The 25,432-nt window shown below is 38.3% G+C and overlaps 1 protein-coding gene across 1 annotated transcript; it reads left to right on the top strand.

Moving 5' to 3' along the window:
* Positions 1-2,388: 2,388 nt before the first annotated feature.
* Positions 2,389-17,309, top strand: LOC131229107 (small ribosomal subunit protein uS17). Its single transcript, XM_058224981.1, has 6 exons — positions 2,389-2,531; positions 2,685-2,725; positions 3,460-3,560; positions 16,092-16,236; positions 16,765-16,854; positions 16,955-17,309. The coding sequence occupies exons 1-6, from the start codon at positions 2,520-2,522 to the stop codon at positions 17,046-17,048; spliced, it is 483 nt and encodes a 160-aa protein (XP_058080964.1). The 5' UTR covers positions 2,389-2,519; the 3' UTR covers positions 17,049-17,309.
* The last annotated feature ends 8,123 nt before the right edge of the window (positions 17,310-25,432 follow it).

The raw sequence follows: 25,432 nt of genomic DNA, 5'->3' as shown, positions 1-25,432 counted from the left end.
ACCAGGTAATTATCATTTACTTCAAAAATCATACAGGCCCTAAGAGAGAGGATTTGTTGAGAGATAACGAGATACGAGAGAGAGTTGGGATAATGAGAGATAAGATGAGAGATGAGATGATATCGGCAGATATCTCCCTCTAGCTTAACTTTTTCTTTTTTCTTTTTAATTTACATTAAATTTATTATTAAACAATAAAACTGGGCATTATAAGGTCTTACTTTTGGGGTCTCACTCTAATATTTTTTATTTGTTAAAGAAAAAGAATAAGAAGTTGAAGGTATTTTCTTAAAAAAAGAAAAAAGGAAAAAAAAAGAAATAAGAAAAAGAATAAGAACGAGAATGAGCAATTATATTTTTATTCGTCAAAAATACTTGAAGTTGTCTACAGAAGGAGAAGAAGAAAATATTAAAGGTGTATTTTTCTTAATTTATTTTTCCCTTTTTAAAACATGAAGAAAAAAGAAAAGCGAAAGAAGAAGGACAAGAAGGAGCAAAGACATTTTTAGAAAAAAATAAGAATGAAAAGGAAGAATGAGAAGAAGAAAAAAGGAAAAAAGATGATGATTTTATTTTATTTTTTTCTTCTTTTTCAGATTCACTATTTTTTTTCCATTAAAAAAAAAAAGAAAAAGAAAAAAAAAGAAGAAATACAATGAGTAAGGGCATAATCTTTTGAAAAAATCTCAATGTTAAAGGTAAAAAAACAAATAAATAAAAAAACATGCATAATTATATAGTTATATGACATATCAATGGTCTGTTTTGTTAATAAATTCAAACGAACATATGCCTTATATAAAACATTACTATGTAAATTAATGGACACCACCACTCTACCTAATTTGCTTCTAGGGCCTACTTGGATTACCACTTGCTATGATATTGTATTGTAAATAAGCAATCACGACTTATTCATTATATTTGTTACATTGGTCGTGGTTGTTAGTGTATCTTGAATGTATCTGTTCAAATAAAAATGTATTTTATTGGATTTTCTACTGATTTGACTAGTCATATATTTGGAAATGAGGTAATTAGGCATGTGGGGCTACATTAATGTACGAACAACTTAGGTATACAATGCATACATAAATGTGGACCCTGTGATTAGGGTGGTACCCAAATCACTTGTTGTGGGTACCAACCAAGTGACACTATAATGAGATATATTTCTTATTGGATATCTTTGATTACAATGACATGATGTAAATGGAAATTCATGGGTTTGAATTTTAGTTTCTCTATTTTCACCAAGCACATGTAAGATAAAATGAAGTATTTTCTGCCATGTAATTGTATATATACTGGCCTTGATCGGTCTAGAGTGGCAAATGATTTTTAATCAGGTTAAGACGGTCGATCCGTAGCTAAAGGTGGGCATCGAGTCGAGTCGGCCTGGATTAGGTCAGACTCGACTCGATCCGATTTTTTCAAGAACCTGACCCGAACTTGATCCGATCCGGGACCGAGTCCAACAGGACCGACTCGATCCGATTTGAATCCTTGCTGGCTTGACCCGAACTGAGTCCGACTCTGTTAGGGAAACCGAGTCAGATCGAGTTGAGTCTGTCCAGTCGATTCGGACTGGGTGAAGTCAACCCGAGCTGGAGACTCTCGTACTAGGAATGAAATAACAGAAATTGGGAGAGAGAGGGAGAGAAAGGAGGAGAGAGAGAAGGAGAGGAGGGAAATTGGGAGAGAAAGAACGAGAGAAGGGAAATCGGGAGAGAAAGAGGGAGAGAAAGGAGGAGAGCCAGGGTCGGACGCTGCAACCGAGCCAGCGAGGTCCCGACCTCGGCCAGACCACAAGTGAGCTAGGGCAAAATACATAGAGAAATAAAAAAATAAAATAAAATAAAAATGAAACCTACCAGATGAATGGAGGAGGATAAACGGTGACTATGGGTTGCTGGGCCGTTGAGTAGCCTGGATTCAGATCGAGATGGGTGCGACGCCACTTAGGTAGGGATGGGTTAGGTTTCGCCGTTCGGGTAGAAAAGATGGGTAAAAGTTAAAAAAAGATTAAAAAGCTACTTTATACTACTTGACCAGATCGAATCGGATCCAATCGGATCGGATTCTGGATCAGATCGGATCGGATTGGATACTGACCCGAACTTAACTCGTTTTGCTGTTGTATCTGAGTGAGTCTACTCGATCCGACATGACCTTAGCTTTCGGTTCGGGTCAGATCAGATCCGATCAGTTTGATCGAGTGGAATCTGATGAGTCTGGTTGGATCCTGCCCACCTCTACCCGTAGCTAAGCTGAATGCTCAATTGGTATGAGAAATTGGATACGGGCACATCTGAAATCGGGTCGGGTCCATCGGGTAACCGTGGACTCCCTATCCGTACACATGTACGGCGCTAGCACGTGCTGGCGCGTCCGGATTTGGCGCTTCCGCATACCATATATCATCGCAACCCGCTAAACCTTACAATTTCCCGAAACTAGGGTTTCGCTGCACTCTCTTTCCACCGCCTCTTCTACCCTCCGTATCGAGTCTATCGACCATGGCCGAACAGGTCAGATCTGAAATCTCGATCGTGGCCGACTTCCTTCCATTCATTTCTACACTTTCTTCCTCAGTTTTCAGTTCTTTTGCTGTATTTTCTTCTATAACCTTATATCAGAGTCTTATCACTGATGTATTTATTCCATGCATCTCTTTGTTGCAGACGGAGAAGGCGTTCTTGAAGCAACCCAAGGTCTTCTTAAGGTAAGAACCTATACTATGAGGTCGACGTCATGGGAGATTCCCATAAGGTCGAGTTATGTGGGCCCCACCGCGATGTATGCCGGTCGTCTGAGTCGTCCAGTAAATGCACCCTCTTATGGTGGGTATGGGCCCAAAAAATCAGGCCAATCCATGACTTAGGTGGTCCTCACCACAGGAAATACCTTCTTGATTGTTCGTGGAGCCCACCAAAATGTGCTTCAGATATCTCACCCATCCACTATGTTTCTGCCACCAGGATGAGGCGTCATACCAAATTTCAGCCCATTCCAAAATTTAGGTGGGCCGCACCATGTGAATTTAGATGTTTGAAGCATGATTTCACATGATTCCAGATGATGTGGCCCACCTGATTTCCGGATACGGCTGATGTTTGAAAATCCCATAAACTGGAGGGGATCACAATAGATGCACGGTTCAGATGCCCAACACACATCATGGTGGAGCCCACAAAGCTCCCATGAGGTCGTTCTCATAGTACCTGTTCCTAAATAGGTATGCATGCATGCATGCATGGAATTACTATTTACACCCACCATTTGTTTACAGCTACATCCTATTCACTTCTGTTAATCAGCAGCAGAGAGTTGCATTAATTTATTACCAAAAGGGTGAAAGGAAAAAGGTTTATCAAACAGGGTGGGTTTAAATAACAATTCCCATATTATTCATTTGCTGTTGCTTTATGGTTCTCAAATGTTGAACAATTGCTGCAGCTCAAAGAAAACTGGAAAGGGAAAGAGACCTGGGAAGGGAGGGAACCGCTACTGGAAAAGCATTGGTCTGGGCTTCAAGACGCCTAGAGATGCGATTGAAGGTTTGGTCGATGCGTCTTATATATGCAATTTTTGCTTTTTTTTCATATTATGTTATGGTCCGTGCATGTATGGTTTTCATCAATGCTTTGACATTAGATGCTGGATTTGGGTACTCATGGAGTAAGATTTGGGGATCTGGAGATCATATGTTTCCAATGATTAATATGGGTATTTTTTTTTTTTGGGTTATATCTAATTTGGACTTTCAGTTGGTTATAGTGGCTGTCTTTGCTTCTTGCAAGATCATGCATGGTTTTCAAATCTTAGGTTTGTTTTAGAGACATTTGATGGCCGCTGCTTGATGCAACCAAATGACCACATAAGTTGATTGATCAAGATTTGAAGAATTCACTTGTTCAAATTGTCTCGATGATTTGGATTAAATATGTGGTATGGGTATGATGATCAATCTAATGGGATCGACGGTTAGATTACATCACTGGGTTGGGAGGAGCAATTGGACGGTCATTATATTTTAAAATTTATTTCTTTTATTTTGTTTTTAGGGTTTAATTGAGTATTTAATAAAATTTCCTTTTTTTTTTTTGTATATTCTTCTCTTTATGGGGGGCACTTTTGGGGTACCAAATGATGTCTGAATGATAATAAATTGGTTATGTTTGATAGCCCATGGAGTTGGCTTTCAAATGAGCCCAAAATTATGTAATTCTACCTCGATTTGAGTGAGTTATGGCCCATTTACATAAGGCCTGTATCGTAGTCATGGGATTCAGGGGCATTTTGGTAATTTTCTGTTGATTGTTGTGTTCTTTCACACTATCTTTCTTTTCTTTGATCTAGTTGCATTCCCTTTTAGGGTCTGCATTATTTGGTATTAGAGCAAGTTCGTTACTTGGAAAAAAAAAAACTGAAATAAGGTATTTTCCCCATCTTAATCAGGTCCTTTCATCCGTCCATTTCTTTCTTAATCTTCTCCCTTTTATTTTCTTTTCCTTTCCCTTTTTCTGTCTCTCAAACCACCAAACCTTAACTGGACCTTCTCCAATCTCCCCCTTTTCCCAAACTCTTCGAACCCTAATTGTACCCAGTAAAAACAAAACCCATCAAACCCATCAAACCTTGACTGTATCCATTTCCAACCCTATGAAATCCTAATCTCATTCCAACCCATCAATTCTCTTGTCCCTTTTTTTCAACCTACATTCTTTCATGTTCTTTTTTAGAGATCTTGTGGATAAGAAGATGTTCATATGGCCCATACAATTATCCCTATTCGAACTCCTATGTCCGTCCACATCCATTGTGTATTCTTATCCCAGTTACTTTGCTGATCAATGTCGTCCTTCATATCACCCTGAACTATATCCATCTTCATATGTGCCTTATGGTGATTCCTTTCAGCACTCCTCTCAATGCTATGAATGATGATGGCGACATGTTGGTTATTCAAACCAACCCCCCCCCCCCCCCCCAATTGCACGAAAATGTAAGCAATCGCTAAGAATGTTCAAGACATGTTGGAGGGGAATCTTTGGGAACTTAAGAAGGAGATTAGAACGTTCAAGGAAGATATTGCAAAAGAATTTAAATAATTCAAGGATGCGATAAAAAGCCTGCTTCGAGCCCTTGATTGAACAAGAAAAACGTTATAGACTTTACTCCATTGTCTTTGGAGTTCCTTAGAATGACATGTTTGAAGCAAGTGTGACAACTCAAGAGGAATCCATTGTTGGCTTGCTCGATGGATTCATGGATACCCTTATTGATGGATCAACAACTTGATTGAAGGAGGCGCCAATGAAAATGCATGATCAACCATTAAATGACGTGATAGTGGAGATTGAATGATTAATGACAATTCGATGGTTTAAAAGATGGATAGTTTCACGATCACAGTGTTGCGATTTTGATGTCAATCAAGGCCCATAGATTGAAAGCTGGTCGTGATGAAGGGGCCATAATCAACGTCTAGAACATGGAGTACTAGTAAGAAGCGAAAGAAATGATGGCGGTATTTCAATGCTGTGTTATGCACAAACTGCTTGTTAGGCGTGTAGGTCTCCAATATCAACAGCTAGCAAAGCCGAAAAAGACGTGCCACAAACGAGGATTTTTGTAGAAGGTTATGATCACCAATGTAAACTCGAGGGCAAGTATTTTTCAAAGTTGGGTGGAATTGATGCAACTAAATGGCTACATAAGTTGATTGATCAAGATTTGAAGAATACACATTCAAACTAGTAAGAAGCGAAAGAAATGATGGCGATATTTCAACGCTGTGTTATGCATGAACTGCTTGTTAGGCGTGTAGGTCTCCAATATCAATTGTAGCAAAGCCGAAAAAGACGTGCCACGAACAAGGATTTTTGTAGAAGGTTATGATCACCAATGTAAACTCGAGGGCAAGTTTTTTCCGAAGTTGGGTGGAATTAATGCAACTGAATGGCTACATAAGTTGATTGATCAAGATTTGAAGAATACACATTCAAATTGTCTTAATTGAGAACTTAGACCAAATTCATGGTATGGTGATCAGTTTGATGGGGTCGACGGTTTGATTACATTTTGGTGCTGGGGGGAGCAATCAGATGGTCATTATATTTCTAAGATTTGTTTGTTTTAGTTAGTTATTAGCGTTTGATTAAGCATTTAATAACTTTTCCTTTTTTGTATTTTGTCAGTTTGTTGGTGGGCTACTTTGGGGTACCAAATGATGTCCAAATGATATGAAAGTGGTCTCGTTTGACATCAATTGAGTTAGCTTTTAGATGAGACCAATATCATGCAAATTTGACTCCATTTGAGTGAGTTATGGCCCATTTGCATGAGGCCCATATGGTAGTGACATGATTCAGGGGCATTTTGGTAAATTTCTATTATTGGGGCTTCTTTACTTAGTTTAAGTCTATATAAAGCTATGTTATGGAGGTGTAATGCATTACTATGATGATTTGAATAAAATTTCTTCGATTTGATGTTTCTTTATTCAGTAGAAGATTTGGAGGGTTTTTTTCTTGCGGTCTCTAGTATTTGGCTAGAGGATTGTTGGGTTCTTTCCCACAACCTTTCTACTTTTCTTCCGTCTTTTTGCATCCCCTTTTGGGGCTTGCATTACCACTCGTTGTATTAGGAACTTAAATCCTGCTCTTCCCACTCTTGAGAACATATGAGGTTTGGGGTCACTCACCAGGTGGCCCCCATTTTTCATGCATGTAGTATGTTCTTTATTCAGTATGAATTCAGGCATGTCTTGTCATTTGGTGGACAATGCATGTACGAGGAAAATATGGATGGTTAAAAATGATTAACCAATACCAGCTGTCCACATTCAATGGCACGTGTGAGCTGCTTCACGATAAGGTTTTGAAATCTTAGGTTTTCTTTTAGAGACGCGATGGCTGCCACTCGTTGGAGTAGGAGAGTAGGAATTGGAATCTTGCTCTCACCACTCTTGAGACCATGTGAGGTTTGGGGCCTCTCACTAAGTCGGCCTCACTGTGCATGCATGTGGTATGATCTTTATTCGTTTTGAATTTGGGCATGTCTTGTCATCTGGCGGGTAATGCATGTATGAGAAAAATATGGATGGTTAGAAATGATTAAACTTGCCTTAGCTGTCCACATTCAACTGCACATTTGGGCTGCTTCATGATCAGGTTTTGAAATCTTGAGTTTGTTTAGGGATGTGATGGTCACCATAGTTCAAAAACTCAAAAACTTGACTTGACGTTTGGCCGGGTTGGGTTAACCTGAAGACTCAAGCCAGTCTTTAATTGATATGACTCGACATTTTAATAATTAAATTTATGATATTTAATGCATTTCAAACTGTTGAAAAAGGGTAGATTAGTTAAAATACCTAAAAAACAACCACAATTGGCAGTTTGTTCCAGTGGTGGCATGTTGGTTTGATAGATTTAGGTTGGCCCTTCGAAACTTGTCTATGCATTTTTTTTACTTAAAAAACAAAAGCTGGCTGATTGGGCTAGTGCCTTTGAACAGCCTGGATTTCATACACACGTGCACCCCCCGGGGGGGGGGGGGGGGGGGGGGTGTCTATTCCGTCATTGGTTATTGGGTGGGTTTGGTGATTCTTGAGTTTATTAGGTTGTCAATTGCGTCCTTGTGGAAGGAGTGGGAGGCTCAATTTTTTTTGGGTTGATTTCCATTTGGTTAGCTCCTTATTTGCCATGACTTGAGTTTTTTTTTTTTCTCTGTTTCCTAATTGCTTTTGCTTTGATTACGGTTGTTGAGCTAAGAGGGTGACAAAAGGGGTCATGTTCAGCCCTTGTCCTCACCTCTTGCATCTTTGCTTTTTGGAAGTGTTTAATGAATTGATCATTTTCTAAAAAGAAAAACAAGAAGCTAGGCTCATGCTGATAGATAATACTCTTGCTGCTCGTCTTGGGATCTTGGAGTAACATTGAGGATTATTAACTTTCATGATTTCTGGTCAGGATATGAAATCATGAATTTGCTCTTCCCATTCCATAGTACATTTTCCCTGAAGAGTTTGGATAGCGATTTGGTAATGGGTTGGTTCTTTTTTAATGTTCTGACTTGGTTGTTATATGTCAAATGAATGTCAGGATGCATTAGGAAATATAATGGTCCATCTTTTAGTAGTGCGTTCTCTGATGCATAGCATGTTAATTGCATAATAGAACATTTTATAGTCGAGTTTAGGGCGCTGCCCTGGTTTGATTCTTTTCCATCTGTATCTATTGTAGGAATATTTTAGCTCCCAGCTGAAAAGTATCTAACTGGGACTGGGTTGGAGGTGTTGAAATTGTCACCTGCCTGATTCAATTTCAGTTTTTTCATGCTATGCTGAAGTACGGGTGAAATAGATTTCTATCCTATCCATGGACAATTGCCATTCTCCAAGCCTTGCAAAAGGAAAAAATGGTGCTATGGAGGTGGAATGTGTAGTTCAAAATCACATTACAACAAGGGCGGTGAAGTGGTCAAGGGATTACATGCTAGAGGAAGTTCTATCTTATTCGTTGAATGCTCCCAAAGGATTGGATGAAAGATGGAGTTTGTGTTGTTCTTTGGCAAGTTTGGCAAAGTCGAGGTCGTCTCACTGTTGGTGGGAGTTTGTTGAAATAAGGCTGTCTTCTATTTGATACAATTCCAAAATGGAAGTAGAGATTTCCATTGAAGCGCTCAATGGTAACTTTCTCGTGGAAAGAGATTCATGTCCATATTCGTATGCTCCCTTCCTAGAAAATACCTGAGATTGCCATTGAAACGCTCAATGGTAACTTGTTTGTGGAAAGAGACTCGCATGTCCATATTGCTAAATATGTAACAGAGTTTGTACACTCCCTTCCCAAAAAATGCCTTATTTTCTAGTTGTGACACTTTCAGGTACAATTGATGGAAAGACCACTAATTGGCCCTGTGGAGCTAGTTGGTGAGAGGCATGGTTGGTCAGTGGGTTCCCTGCGGGACTTTGTTGCTAATCCTGGGTCCTAACTGTGGGAGTTCATTACTCAAATAAGACTCCCTAAACGTAAAGGATCATAATCGATCTAGAGAGAGGATTGCTGTACCGATAAATAATCTCCCTATGGTTACGAAGGAAATGCTACTAGTTATCTGGTGGTGGAGAACATGACTATGGTGGAGTGGTTATTTTGTCTTGCAAGGTCTGGTGGGTATGGCTGACTTGGACATCTTTAGCATCAAGACTTGGAGTAGTGGGTCTAATACTGGTAGTTATCTGGTGGTGGAGAACATGCTTATAGAGGACTAGAGGAGCAATTATGTTGTTATGCAAGGTATTGGTGGGTATGGCCAACTTAGGTGTCTTTATTATAAAGACTTGGAGCAGTGGGTTAATGTAAAATGGGCCTAATAGAGAAAACAATGAAAAGAATCATGTTCTAAAGAAACTACGTTCATCCCTCAAGTGAGGACATCAAGACTGTGCTTTTCAATGGCAATCCTCTGAGGGTGCCAGTAGGTCCTTCAAGGGTATGTAAAATTTTTGTACGTTGTGGAATGAGAGGGCTTTTGATATAGGGTTGTCAATAGGTTGTGTTTTGGTGTCAAATGCTGATACCAATACCCATGCCTACTAACGAGTACTGCACTCATACTCATACTTGTACCCATGTTGGGCCTGAAATGGGCGCCCATACCCGTACCTATGATGGTTTAGAGTACTTATTAAGGTATCGGGTACCCATTTATGATTTGAAATTAGAAAAATTCACCATTAATTCAAAAGATTAGATCTTAGTAGAAATGAAAAACTACGGTTTTTCTTGTCAAGAATATAAAAACAGCATGTAAGGGTTAGGGTTGTCAATGAGCTGGGTAGGCCCAATGGGTTTGTGAGCCCGGTCCTACATGGACTGGGTATAGGTATCCATTTGAGCCTGATTAATAAACGGGCTGGGTTTGGGTATATCCCTCTCCAGACTCAAACCTGACTTGAACCCTATCATGTAAGGAATTCTCACGCGATATTTCTAATCCATATATTTTTTAACGAGTAGGATCCACTGATCTAAAGATAAGAGACTTCAATTTTGGGAGAAGTAAATCATCAAGGCTCTAGATCAACAAACTACGGGCTCCACTTGTTCAAACTCTTAGCTGAGGAACATAATAACATTCGTAAAAAAGTGAACATTACTGTGCAGTCCTTACCAATCTATTGGTAGTTATCAACAACTTTTCGGGCAGGTCAATATGCTTGTTGAGATTAAGCCATCGGAACTTTTCTGAACCAACTATTTTCATACATCTAAAGATGTGAGTTTGGAGGGCCTTTTGGGAAATGTAATCTAAATGAGGAATCTGCATGATGCATGACTTGAGTGTCTCAGAAACTTTCTGAGTTACCATGCATGTTTACATGTGGGCTAAGCATATCGGCACGACCGAATTAAGTTGGGTTAGGTTTCCAACGATACTATTGTTGGTTAGGTTTCTAACAATGCTATTGTTAGAAACCCAAGTATTGTAGATTTTAAAAGCAGTAGTTTCTCATGCTATAAAATTTAATCTCTTAATATAATGGTGGGTTTGTTTTTTGAAAAATTCAAATCATAAATGGGTACCCGATACCCTAATGGGTACGGGTATGGGTGTCCATTTCAGGCCTGGTGTGGGTATGGCTATGGGTGCAATACTCATTAGCAGGTATGCGTATGGGTTCCCATGTATTGATCTGAACCTATTTGTTGACACCCTCAGCGACGGTCTGGTTCTAAGGTCTCTTCTTGGTTGTTAAGTGCGTGGGTAAAATCTTTCATCCTTCCAATTTAAGAACATCCCTTTCTAATTGGAGTTGGACGTTGGGGGAAAGTGTTAGTGTGTGAGCCTCTCCATGCACATGCACATGGGAGGGTGTTCTGTTTTGGGTATGGGTAGGGTGTATACCCATCCTCTACCCAGTTATTAGTTGGGCTTAAAAATAATACCCGCATCCACATCCACATGCATACCTGGGCCTGGCTCTGGTAGTCATTTTGTACACTAACCAGTTGTCACCCGAATTTGGATAACCTTGCATGCATGGAGAGAACATGGTTACTGCAAGGTGGGAATGGGATCATCAGTGGGCTAGGTAATGGAGATTGATGTGCACTCACTTGATGGGAGTGGGTGATATTCTTTTGGCTTGGATGTTGGTTAAGGATTCTATGTTCATTGCCACTACCATCGAACTCAAAAGTGATTGGATGAATATTTGTGGCATCGACAACGATGAAACTCATCTTGGCAAAATGATCCTCCAGATTAGCATCCAAGTTTGATACCTTTTTGTTTTTTTTTGGTTTTTGTTTTTGTTTTGTTTTTTTGTTTTTTTTTTTGTTTTGAGAGAGAGAGAGAGAGAGAGAGAGAGAGAGAGAGAGCAGTTTGAAATATTTCTCAGAGGGAAACATAAATCTATAATTTAATTTTGGTTTTGGCATGTACTCAATGGTCTATCAGACCACCCTTTAGTAAGAATGTTTTTTGATGGCTTGACTAGTTGAAAATTGAGTCATTGAATCTCTGACCTCAAAATTTGATGTTTTATGCATTTGGGAAGGAGAAATGCATTTGATGTTATTTACTATCTTCTTCATGTCACCATGTATGGACCATAGTGCAGCTATGGTTCCAAAATCGATTTTGGAGGGCATCTTCTGCCGACCAAAGAAAAGATGTGATAGAGAGGCATATTGGACTGTATCGGTGTGATTTTTTAATATGAAAATATATCGGAAAAAGGGGAAAAAGGAGGGGGGGGGGGGGGGGGGGGTTATAACATATGTGTTTTTGGCATGTGCTTATTGGTGTAGGACCAATTTTTGATAAGAATGCTGTCTGTTGATCCAACCTGTTGAAAACTGAGTTTATGAGTCGCTGACCTCTAATTTTGGTGTTAAAGCATTTAGGAATGGGGAATTTTAAACTTCTGATTGTTCTTATCAACTGATATGATGTTATTGACTATGATCTTCTTATATAGACTATAGACTACAGTACAATAGTTAGTAGTGCACCTGACTAATGGTCGCTGCTATAATTTAGAATATAGTAGAACTTCAAACATATAGACATAGGTTCAAATATTTTAACTATGAATATCATTATAATCATTTGTGTTGTTGATGTCAATACTGCATGGATGCACAAGGGGACACTAAATCTCTATGTTGATAGTGAGGAAGATAGCCAAACAAATAAATGAATCTGTCGGATCTCTAGGATCCTCTCGCAGAGTGATTATGAATGATATTGGGTCAGGGACATGTGTGCAAGCTTGAAAATGCATACTGCATTTGATAGCCAACAAGAGCTCTGTATGGACCACAAAATCCATAACCAACATGTTCAGCACCCCACCATCATCTCCAATGGATTACAGTTTTGGACATGATTAGAAATTAGGTGGCTGATGCAGCCCCGGTTGAAACGAATTGCATTTATGGGTGTGGAATGGACCCTACAACCATGCTGGTGTTGATTAGTGATTTTGATATCCCCCCAATCTTCTACTAAGAAGGAAAGAACAAGCTGAAATTTGTCTTTCTCAAAAGCACAATGACTTGACACGTCTAACAAGTGGTTATATCTAGAAGAAAGGCCCAAGGAACCCTAACAGCTGAGTTGTCCAAAATGCCTTTATTGTTCTGTTCTTTCACGGACTCAAAAAATTTCATCTTGTGAGTTTCCTCATTAGAGCCATGAAAATTGAGTCTTCTATTCAATGAGAGTCATGTGCTTGTTCCTGGCTAAATATTTAATTTTCCTAGGCTGGCAATGGGTCAGGTCAACCCGCATGTCAACTGGCCTAGCCTGCCTTTGAGGTGGATCCGGGCCAAGCTAAATGGGTAGCTGGTCGTGCTCGGGCTGGAACCTGTTTAAGTAAATGAGGTGGCTTGTGTTGAACCTGGCCGTACATATGGATTATTAATGAGTTGAGCAGATTACTGGACCTGACCCAAATCTCAAAACAAAATAAAGAAGAAAGGTACAGATGTTTTTTTTTTTTTTTTTAAATTTTTTATTTTTAAAATGTATGTACATATCTACTGTCTGGCTAGGTTTGTGCATAGCCTTGGTGTCATATTCCATTCTTAGTGAGAGAGAGAGAGACCCAACATCAAATTTTTCTCATGCACGTGGCCCAACCATTAATTTTTCTCATGCACGCGACCCACCTGATGAATAGAACAAGGCTATGGCATATTCGGATTCACTCCCAATCTTACCCAAGGTGTCCTGTATCCGTTACGATACGGCCGTATCGGCCGATACGTAATGGTAACGACTGACACCGTTATGCGATACAGGGTCGAAACGGGCACCCCCCCGATTCTGTGACAGTAACGGCCGTTACGGGGCCGTAACGCCTGTGCCAAAAGAAAAAAATAGGAAAAAAAAACATACATTTTTTTTAATTTCTTTTCTTCTCCTCCTCCTCCTCCCCCTCCTCCTCCTTCTCGCCGTACTGCGGCTGCGGCTACGGGCCTCCTCTTCCTTCTTCTTCTTCTTCTTCTTCTCTCTCTCTCTCTCTCTCTCTCTCTCTCTCTCTCTCTCTTCTTTCCCTCTTTTGATTTTCGGTTTCCCTCTCTCTCCCATCTTTTTTGTCACACCAGCTATAGCTATATAGCTACTGTAGGTACGTGTCATACTAAAACGAGCACTGACACTCCTTGAGCTCTGAGTTGTACGGACGATTCAAAGGAGATCAAAGTTACATGGGCTCCACAGTGATGTATTTGTTATATCTACACCGTTCATCTGTTTTTAGATATTATTTTAGAGCATTACCCAAAAAATGAATCATATCCAAAGATCTTTTGGACCACACCAAAAATAGCATCGGAGATAATGATTTTCACCGTTAAACAATTCGTAGGCCCACCATAATGTTTATTTTCCATCCAATCTGTTCATAAGGTCAAAAAGACCTGAATGAAGAGGAAAATCAAATTTCATATTGCTCCAAAACTTCTGTGATTCCAAAAAGGGTTTCAATGGTAGACGTTCAATCCCCCACTGGTTTTTGCAGTGTGGTCCACTTGATAATTAGATCTGTATTATTTTTAGTGTCAAGCCTTGAGACGAGCTCATCAAATGAATGGACGGTTTAGATATAATACATACGTCATGATTAGACCCATAGGACTTACTGGCGTTAATACAAGTATGTCATTGAGGTACACAACGTAATCCGCTTTTAAAGAAATGTGCGTGGTAGGCTTTTGTACACGTGTTGCGTGGCCCCACCATGATGTATATATTTTATCCATACCGTCCATCCATTTTGCCACATTATTTTAGGTCATGATCGAAAAAATTAGTAAGATCCAAATCTCAGGTGGACCACACCATAGGAAATGGTGGTTATAGAATGCTCACCATTAAAATTTTCTTATGGTCTACTGTAATGTTTACTTTTCATAACCTGTTAATTGGGTCACATTGACGTGGATGAAGGGAAAACACACATGTCAGCTTGATTTAAAACTTTTGTAGCCCCCAATAAAATTTTAATGGTGGACGTTTAATTATTGTTGTTTCTTATGGTGCAGTCCACCTGAACTTTGGATCTGCCTCATTTTTGGGCTCATGCCTTAAAATTATTTGGCAAAATGGATGGACGGTGTGGATATATCACATTCATCACGGGTGGGGCCAAAAAAACTTTGACACTCGTGTGCGTCACTTCACAATTCGGGTCCCGCCTAATTCGGGCTCTTAAAAAATTGTACACGAGACATGTATTAACTTAAAATTTACCAATTAAATTATGGATTGTAATTGCTAATTCACCATGCCAAAATCAAATTGTTTGAATAGTTTTAATTGTTAATTTGTGGACGCTTATTTTTTTAAATAGGGCCTTTTGATTTTTTTCATGATTTACTATCCAATAAATGTCCACCAATTCATTAGTGGGATAATGCCAATAAATCGCATGAATTTGAGATTGATTTGGGGCATGGATTGTTCCTCCAAGTCAGCCCCAAATTGGCAACGCCATCTACCTGAATTTAATTTCATTTTTTTAAAGAACTATTGGGAGAAATGATATCAAATTGTTAAATATATAAATTAGATATTTATAAAATTAAATATATGATTTTTGTAGTCAAATTCAAGTTATCTGGTTCATAAATTCATCAACAGTCCGATATAACTTCTCACCAAAGAGTGGACAGTTACACCACCATAAACATGTTCCAATTTATAAATGAATGCATATTTATAATGCTTAGAATATTCCGGATTTAATCCATATTTTTTCATATTTTTTTGGCAAAAAAAAAGCACCGTTACAGGCCGTTATGCCCCGTATTGCCGTTACCACCCCGTATCCGTATCGGTATCGGAGGGCACCGTTACGCCAACGGATACCAATACGGGATACCTTAGTCTCACCTGATGCATGGCCTGGGTCTCATGCATGCTGCGAATCGCCTGTTCTGATATCTTCTTGTGCAAGTTGCCGTGGCATTTCTTATCACTTTATGTTCCACTTCTTCGGAATTGTGTTCATACAGAAACTCCTCCATTCTCTTATGATGCAATTGCCATCCCATATCGCACACTCCGCACATGTGGATGAGAAAAGGCCCACTTTCACTTTTTTTAGCCTATCTCTAATTTCCTTTTATTTCATATCTGTACATTGGTTCCTTTTCTTTCATGTCTTTATATTACACAATAAGTAATCTTAGATTTTTCTTATTTAAGTGCTTTCTTAATTAAAGTGCTGCTTATTTTTGGAGTTTCTCATTTAAGTGGTTTCTTATTTAGGTACTTCAGCTTAGTTAGGAATTCTATCATTAGATTCCATAGGTTTTATTAAAGATTGTAACCACTCATTATAATTAAGTCTTAGGTCCATGGAATAAGACACAGTCGAGCTTGCTCAGTTTTGCATTATTTTTTCTTGTGGTTCGAATTTAAATCCGGTAGGTTGAATCTTATTGCAATTAGTTTTTTCCTCAATCTAGTTGCATCTTCTTACCTTAGCAAGAGATGCTGTGGAACTTTGAGGTGAATTTGTGAAGTATGTTCTGAAGGGATTTCTCTGTTTTTACTTGCAGGGACATATATCGACAAGAAATGCCCCTTCACTGGTACTGTTTCCATTAGGGGTCGTATCCTTGCTGGCACATGCCACAGTGCCAAGATGATGAGAACTATCATTGTCCGCCGCAACTACCTTCACTATGTGAAGAAATACCAGAGGCAAGCCAGAGATACTTCCTAGTCCACCTTATATTTTCTAGGGTTCCTTTAAGAGGAGATACACAGATCTCTGATGGAGAGTTTTGTTCGCCTACTCTATGAACTTGTTTGTTTTGGTGATCAAAATCAATCATATAACGAGCTCCTTGATACCCCACATTTTCCCTGATCAGATGATCTTAAATGTCAGATTTGGCTGCCATTAAAATATGCAACTGGTGATGATTGCCCATTTTCATTGCATGGCCATATGATCATCTGATAGGCGAGATCCCAAAAGTCTCCCCGAGCAGATGATCTTAACTGTCAGATTTGTCTGCCACTAAATTGGACGGATGTGAATGCCCATTTTCTGTTGATGGGCTGGATCATCTGATAGGGAAGATGGGCCAGCATTTCAGTTAACCGAAAGGTGGTCCACCTTTACCGTTGCGTGGTGTAGAAGCAAACCATTATTTCATTGGAACAGTGTAATAGCTCCTGGTTTTCGATGTGGGTGGAGTTTAATATCTTGCATGTGAACTTCAGATATGAAAAAAGGCACTCGAACATTCCGGCACATGTATCCCCATGTTTCCGTGTGAAGGAGGGCGACCATGTTATCATTGGCCAGTGCAGGTAAATCCTAGCTGAAGGACTTTCAGTTCCTATGGGTAATTTGCTGCGCATTCATGTCCATGGATTTCATGACACAATTATAATGATGCTTTCTATTCAGGCCCTTGTCGAAGACGGTGAGGTTCAATGTGCTGAAGGTCATCCCAGCTGGATCCTCTGGTGGTGGCGGGAAGAAGGCTTTTGCAGCAATCTAAGGCCATTCTTTTCCAATTTCTTTTTTTTCCTGAATGAGTTGGGTTTCTCGGATTCCCAGTTTTCTTTCAAAATTTAAGATGCTTGTGTGTCAATTTAGCTTATCTGAATTTTGTGATTCTGGATCAGATAGACTTTTAAGATTACTATAGAGGTTGGTTAGTGATTCGGTTAAAAATGTTAGATGGCCTCTGTTGTTTGTTTTGGTCCATCAATATATTTGCTTCATATAAATATAGGCTGAGATGATCCAAATTGAACTATGGGCCCCGGCTGCCATATGCTTAATTTTGTAATGGGTTTATGAGCTTTGCTAAGCTAACCGTACGGGTCCACGCCAACACATGCGTCAGCATGGCAGGCCATTGCAATATCCAAGCCATTCGTCAGGTGGGTCGAAAAAATGTATATGCTGTCGCAGAAAAAAAAATGCCAACTCAGCAGGCGAGCACTTGTTGGAAAACGGTGGAAAAGCTGTGCATTTGCTTTTGAAATGGTGGCCCACCTTACAAGAGGACTTGCACGAGTCTTGAGCCTGACGCGTTGGTGTAGTGGTATCCTTCCCTCTTGATGGCTGGTTTGAACCATACACTCATGTGGGGCGTTTAGATAGTGCTTCAATCTAGGGACTTTCGGTGCATTCTGTCATGCAATGTGTTGATCGCTTCAACCATGGGATGCAAGCCTCCAACATGTCCCTTATATGTAACTAGTTCGCCTGAACATGTTTACTGTACATAACCAGTGAAATTCAACCAACAGAAGCTTATTAGGGCTCGTTTATGAGCTCACAGTTACAGTTGAATCAAGGTGATTCCGAATACTCAATTATAATTCTTTTGGCTAAGGAGCTTGTATTTGGAATGCACTGGAATTCCTTAGTATGACGACATGGACTGAATTTGATTAACTAAAGCAGTTTTAGTATACCAAATTATTAAAAATATCTAAAACATGTGATATTTGATTATATGACTGTTGGTAAACCCATTGAATTATAGTCTGACAAAAAAATGAATTATATCGGGAAATTCTGAGCCTCAGGTGGGCCACAAATGTAAGGATCACACATGAGAGACTTACTAATGTTTTTTAACCGTCTGATTTAAATGCCTATCGTTTGGGCAGTTTTGGATATTCTATTTATGTGATTTTAGTGTTGCAGCAGGTAATTAGATTGTTTTGGGGGTATCATCAGTGTGCCTTTGTTACAGGTGTGTACCTCAAAATACATGACATCAAATGATGGATTTGGTGCAAAATCCCCTTCAATCCCTTTGAACACACTCAAATACAAGGAGCCGGATTGTTGAAGTGGGCCTACGAGGACTTTGATGGCTATCAAATGGATGGTTAGAAGTAAAAGATTGAGTTGTTAAATTCCAAGATGATTAATTTGTCTTCATATCTGGGGGCTCCATCCACATTTGGGTCAGTGATTTGGAAGGTCGGGACTGCACAACCACGCAATGTACATATGTTGGAGAATCACCACCGTACTTTTAAAATGGCTGAACCATCCCAAGAGTGCAACCCAGAATATATTGACAAAGGCTTCAATGGACTGGTTTTGCATCTTTCAACGCACAATATCCTGACTTATTGTCTATTCAAGCTTCAAAACAAGGCGGGTGAGATTATATTATGCATTACCAAAACATCTGTTGGACAATCCATGCATTTCCTTTTGTGACCAAAGATTAGGTACGGCCTCATTAACATAAGCTTACTTGTGCCTCTTTTCTTGCCAATGTGTTGTATTGTGGGACATCTGATCCGTGCAAATGGTTGGCCTCACTAAGAAGATCATATGGCCTGAAAAATCATGCCTAGCCAATCATTAAGCGGGCCAAACTGGTACGTTGGGTCATATCTATGGTGTGGATCAGCTCATTAATGGGTTGGCCCAAATTTCACTCCAGTTGATCTTTCTGGTGGGGTCGACTTAATGTGCTGTACATAGGACAACTTGGCTGGAATAAAAGGCGTCTAATGCAATAAGCAATGGCACCAAAGGAACGTGGGTTGCATACGGAGTAACGCATGCTGAGTAAACTCTGTTGGCCCGCCGTAGTGTATGTATCTTATCCATGCTGTCCATCCGTTTTTTCAGCTCTTTTTAGGGCATGAGCCCAATAATTGACTTATATCCAAAGCTCAAGTGGACCACACCACAGGAAACAGTAAGATACTGCGGTGGTGTGGTTCACTTGAGACTTGAATATGGTTCGATTTTGGGCTAATACCTGAAATGAGCTGGGAAAGTGGATGGACGACATGGATAAGAGGCATTCACTATAGTGGGATCCACAAAGTTTACTCAACATATATTGTGGCAGTGAGGCCGGTACCTGATCATATACCGTTACATAATTTGGCTAGAAATAGTGTGGTCAACAATCAAGGATTGAAAATTGGTTGTGGCATACCATAACTGGTCACCACCGAAATCAGTTCATACCATAAATAAGACTGTTTCAGTTTATATGATCCGATGCAACAGTATTATTTATGGATGAAACCGGTACGACTTGTATGGATGACGGATGTAACTTTAAAGCTTAAATCTTGTCAGTACTTGATGTTCCAGAGTCTTTATAGTTAAGCAGGTCAGCACAAAGTGTAGAGTATATCCTAATTTTGATTTCAGTGGTCCCTATCCCACCTGAAAGAAGCTTTCTCCAAACAAAGTTGTGAAATTAGGGTTTTAATTTTTTAATTTTATAAATAATTGATTTTTACTACAAAATTCCTCCGAAATCAACTCTTTACCTACTGATGCCTACACAACTGGAATTCTAGTCTTTATAGTTAACCTGGTTAGCACAAAGCAGAGAGCATGCCCTAATTTTGATTTTGGTGGTCCCCATCCCACCTAAAAGAAGCTTTCTTCAAACTAAGTCGTGAAGTTCGTGGGATTTTTTAAAATTGATTTTTACTACAAAATTCCTTCGAAATCAACGTTTTACCAAATAATGCCTACACAACTTGAATTCTAGAAAATTTTAATTTAAGCAGGTCAGCACAAAGGGTACAGTATGCCCTAATTTTGATTTTGGTGGTCCCTACCCCTCCTAAAAGAAGCTTTCTTTAGACTAAGTCATGAAATTTGTGTTATTTTTTTAAAAAAATATTTTTTACTACAAAAATTCAAAATTCCTCCGAAATCAACATTTTACCAAATAATGAGTTAAATTACCACTGTAGACCCCACCTTTTATCTAGTGTCTTTTATGAAGAATCCAAAACTTACCTTCCCAACTTAGACCTTGCACGTACGAACATTTGACAACGAAAATACCACTGCTACGCTACCTGTAGCTACGGTTATAATCCGTAGCATAGGTCTTTAGAAACGTAAAGTCACTTTAAAAAGCGGGGGTATTTTCGTCCTCAAATGCTTTGTCTGTACGTGCAAGGTCCAAGTTGGGAAGGTAAGTTTTGAATGCTCCATAAAAGACACTGGATAAAAGGTGGCAGTCTACAATGGTAGTTTTCTCCCAAATAATGCCTACACAACTTAAAATGACAGAGGTGCTTTTAGAGAAAAAATGTCGTTATCGATTTTTTTTTTCTTTAAAAAATAATGAAAGTTGAGACTTGTGGGGCACACACGGTGCATGTGAAACAACCAACCTATCCAACACATGGACTTTGCCATGTTGATCACAAGATCAAATAATCAGGCTAATCAAATCATCAAATGGATTGCAATTGATTCTAAATGTTTTGAGCGGTGTATATTATTTTTTATAGATTGGCCTACTTATGATTGGATCCTCCATAATTTTATTTATCTAATAATAATGTTGGATCGCATCCGTTGACAAGTTTGTAAAGAAAATACAAAACAAGGGAGTAGCTTAAATTCACTTGTGAAAAAGCACTTCCTGTAATATTGGTCATGAAGGCACTATTTGGTAAAATACCATTTTGGGAAGAATGTTGTGTTAATTTTTTTTCTTTGTTTTAAAACTTCACATAATCATGATATGTTAGTGCACTAATTTGTATATCTTGTTTGTCAATCATATGAGTCGATTGTGTCATGTAGTCGATTGAGCTATTGGAAGCTAAAGACCGAAGATACAAGATGACATGAGCACCAAGGAGTAAAAAATATGTAAATGAGGTACAATGGTGACTTTAACCCTTAACCCAAAACAACCACTTGAACCTCTACATGATCCTTAGCCTTATAGATAAACATTGTTGATTATCCATTATCCTTAGAAACATAATTGGAACATGATTAGTAAGGCTAGAGATGTGCGAAGTTGCTATGAGATCATATGCTCAAAGCAACAGAGTAGTGCTCGATCTCATCGAGTAAACATCTAAAGATTTTTGATGGCATCGAAGATCACTTGATAGAATCCAGTAGGTAATTTAGATATGTCTAGTGAGTTTTGATATTTTGATATGAGTTTCTCGATGGAAACGAAGGGTCCCCTCGATCCCATCGAAGACCACTTGATGACATCGGATAACAGCGTGAAAAATGTCCACTAATAATTTAACTGAAAATTCGATTTTCTCGATGCCATCGACAAAGTCATTATCTTCCCAATTTTTTACCCTTGAGCTCGATCTCCTTATAAAGGGCATTTGGATCTTATGTATTTGGATGAATTTTTGGTGCAATATATGCTTAGGTGATTCCATGATCATATTTCTCATTCCAATCCTCTAAACTAATGAGTTATAAGTCATCTTTCATGAGATTAACACTTTAATGATGATTCAAACCTTCACCTTGAAGATGAACTTAAACGCCACTTTCTAGAGATTAGACTTGATTCTATTGTTAAATTTTTGTCTAAATCCTTTAAAAGACCAATATAAATGAATCCCCTAAAATTACAACCTTACATTAGTTTTATCACATATCTTTAAAAAAGAAAAGCCTTTTACAAACTCTTGATTTGCTATTATTTTCAACTTATCATTGTAACATAACTAAGCTATGAATGCCATAAAATTGTCACTATGACAATCTATATTGACATATACTATCTCAATCTATATTGACAATCGATAGCACACACATTTGCTCTAACCAGTTCCCATGTATAACTAAATCACCGACAATCTTTACTTTTTTGCATAACCCTACATTATTTGTCTTAAATAAGATTTAATTACCAACTTGGAACTATGAGTTGTAGTGTTGATAAAAGATATTTTGCCACTTCTAAAATATGGTATGCATTTATTAAGCTATTTTCTTAATTACGATATTACATTTCCTACATTTGTGATCGTGTGAATATAATTGTTTGTATGATCATTGCATGATTTCCATTGAATTTTGGCACTTAAAACAAATTTACATTGATAAACGTTCATGTGGTGCGGAAACTTGGAATGAATCGACTAATCAATCATAGTCAATCACACGTTTTGTAAGTCTAGAGACACATTCATCGATCTGGCCTTCTAAATGCTTTAACATTGGATCATTGGTTATAACTAGCTCCCCTCATGACAAGCCTTTAAAGTGTTGAAATTTTGGTTTTTAAAAAAATTAAAATATTTCAAATTTTCATTTTCCTATTAAAACGGTTTGAAAATTTCAAATGAAAAGTACGGTTTTCTTTAGTCCTACATTGGAAAGGAGAAAAGATGTTTTGTACTTTATATGTAGAGATGTGTGTAATATTCTTACTTAGAGATTTGGAGGTTGAGATGTTTGGGTTGCGTGTTCCAGCGCGCGCGTGGGCATGAGTAGTGTAGCTGTAATGACATACTTCGCATGTGCGCATCGTGTCGTAGAGTGGTCGCTCCCTTGCGAATTGTCGCGAGACGGTGCAATCACGGTGCAAGAGGTGTGAGATAAGCTTGAGTTTTATAGGCTACAAAGAACGGTTGGATCTAAGGATCCAAAACGGTTCCAACGATTAGATCTTTTGATCCAACGATTTGAAAGAACCCAAATTTAATATCAACAGTCAGAAACATTTTTCAAATATTTTGAACCGTTGATGACCACCTAACAACGGTCCACTCTCCTAGTGCCTATATAAACTAGACCATTCCGGTTCAAAACAATCAACTCCAATAGATCTCATCCAAACCATATTATCTCACTAAAATCCTTCTCATTGCAAGAATATTGCTTGACGTCCGCTAATTAAGTGTTCTAGACGATTAACTGCGTTGAAAAGTTTCTAAGTAGATCCTTCGTAATTGCTGCACGCAGTATCTAGATAGAAGGCTTGTCTTATCTTGAAAGCGATTCGCCTGTAACTCATTAGCAATTGATAAGGGGGTGAATTATGCTCTAAGGATAGTGTATTCATACGTGATTCAACCTAGTGCTAAAAAGAAATAATTTTGTTTAATTTTTATTTTTTTGTTTTCCAAAATATTTCACAATAAAAAGTAGGGCTGTTTAGCATGAAATTTGTGCATATGATGCTTGCATATCTTACTCGTCTTCATTGCTATGACTTTTTTTCTTCGATATTGCCTTCAATAATATCATTATTGTTTCTGTCATTTGGCATTATTCCACACTTTCTTCCAATGTGACCTGATTTCTCACAAGGACTCTTTTATTATGATCTTCATTTTGAGACATACTATCATAAATATCGTGATCATCTTGTTTATGTGACTCACCTTTCTTATTAAAATTAATTTTTTTAGAGTACTAATCCAAATGCTTGTTAGCCGTCATAGAGGCTTGTTAATTATCCTTCAATGAAATTTCAACTATTTGCTTAGCTAAAATTTCTTGATATTGATAACGAAAGGAAAGATTTGGAGAATTCTCTAGCTTTTTGATCTATAACTTTATTCTATGAGGATTTATATAGAGATATATACTGATTATACATGAAGAGAAATTAATAGATGTATATGGAAGGAAAATCAATCAAGATAATTAAGGAGAAGTTGATTCTCCACTCTACAAAAAATAAATTATCACAAGTATTGGTTGCACGGGCCATCTTACTATTTCTGTAAAATCTACTAAACTCAAGTTGGAGTCCACCAACAATCAACTTGCACATCCAACCTTCATTACTGATTTAGGACTTGGCAAGTACTAAGACCATATGGATAGGTCCCCAATCAATGACTGATGTGGTTTGCTACTTTGAATGGCTATTGATTGAAAAATTAAGATTACATGATCAAAGTGATTTTGTAAGGAGACCTTCAATGGAAGGTGGGTCCCACACAATGGATGATTTATATAAATGATTAGACCTTTTCTATCATAATCGTTATGAACCGTCCATTTTATTAGCCATTAGTTGAATGGACAAGACCATCTAATCAAGTTGACTTTTAATAGAGACAGTAAACCAAAGGTGGGCCACATGATGGATGGTTTACATCAATGATTAGACATTCTCTATTAAAATAAATACATGCCATCTTTTTTCCTAGCCACTAATTGGACGTATAGGATCAATTAAAGAGAATTTTGGGATGAACATGCAATTAAAGGTGGCCCACATGATAGGCTAGCTAGACAACTGAATGTATCTTTTCTAGTAAACTACAATTGCTCTATTAATTTTTTATCCATTCATCAAATTGTCGGGATCATCTTGTCAAAGTGACTTTTAAGAATTATCAACAATCAAAAGTGACTTCCACAAGGTGGATGGTCCAGATCAATGAAGAACCTTTTCTAGTATAAAAGATATGGACCATGCACTTTCTATCCATTAATTCAACAGTCATGATCATTTGATCACTAGTTCAATGTAAGCTCCATCACTAGTTTCCCGTGACTATCAATAGTCAATTTCGCCAGCTGATTCTCCTATTCTACTAAGAAAAATGAATAGTTTCAAGTTGCCAGAGAAATGGTCAAATCATTGATTTGAATTCTTTCACCAGCTTTATTTGTTACACATCTAATTAGTGAATCAGGATCTTCTGCTGGTCACGAACAGGAAATTTAAGCCACACGAAACTGCAGGGTGCGGCGGTTTGAGAAATTTCCCAGGAAATTTCACTTTTAACCTACTAGTTTTTTTAAACATTTAAAAGTTTATTTTCCATTTTTAAGCTTATGCTACGCTGTTAACTATTTTAACTCAAGCCTTACCAATAACTTTCCAAATTTATATACAGTTTGAATATAACAGATACATCATCAGATCATTTTATGGCTTGATCCCAAAAATTAGAGGGATATAAATATAAGGTGGACCACACCACAAGAAAACAATAGTGATTGGATATCGACCATTAAAAACCTCCTAAGGCCCACTCTACTGTTTATTTGACATCCAATCTCTTGATTAGGTCATACAGAGCTAGATGAAGGGAAAAAACAAGGATTAGCTTGATCCAAAACTTTTATGACCCAAAAAGTTTTTAATGGTTGACTCATTCAAGACTGTTTCCTGTAATGTGGTCT

The sequence above is a fragment of the Magnolia sinica genome, chromosome 16 (genome assembly GCF_029962835.1).
Source record: "Magnolia sinica isolate HGM2019 chromosome 16, MsV1, whole genome shotgun sequence".
Lineage (NCBI taxonomy): Eukaryota > Viridiplantae > Streptophyta > Magnoliopsida > Magnoliales > Magnoliaceae > Magnolia > Magnolia sinica.
This window is presented reverse-complemented; position numbering and strand designations above follow the sequence as displayed.

What these genes read in the sequence shown, in the direction of transcription:
- LOC131229107 (XM_058224981.1), top strand. An exon ending in CAACCCAAGGTCTTCTTAAG is followed by an intron (nt 2,726 to 3,459) that starts GTAAGAACCTAT and finishes CAATTGCTGCAG; the next exon opens with CTCAAAGAAAACTGGAAAGG. An exon ending in GTTATCATTGGCCAGTGCAG is followed by an intron (nt 16,855 to 16,954) that starts GTAAATCCTAGC and finishes CTTTCTATTCAG; the next exon opens with GCCCTTGTCGAAGACGGTGA.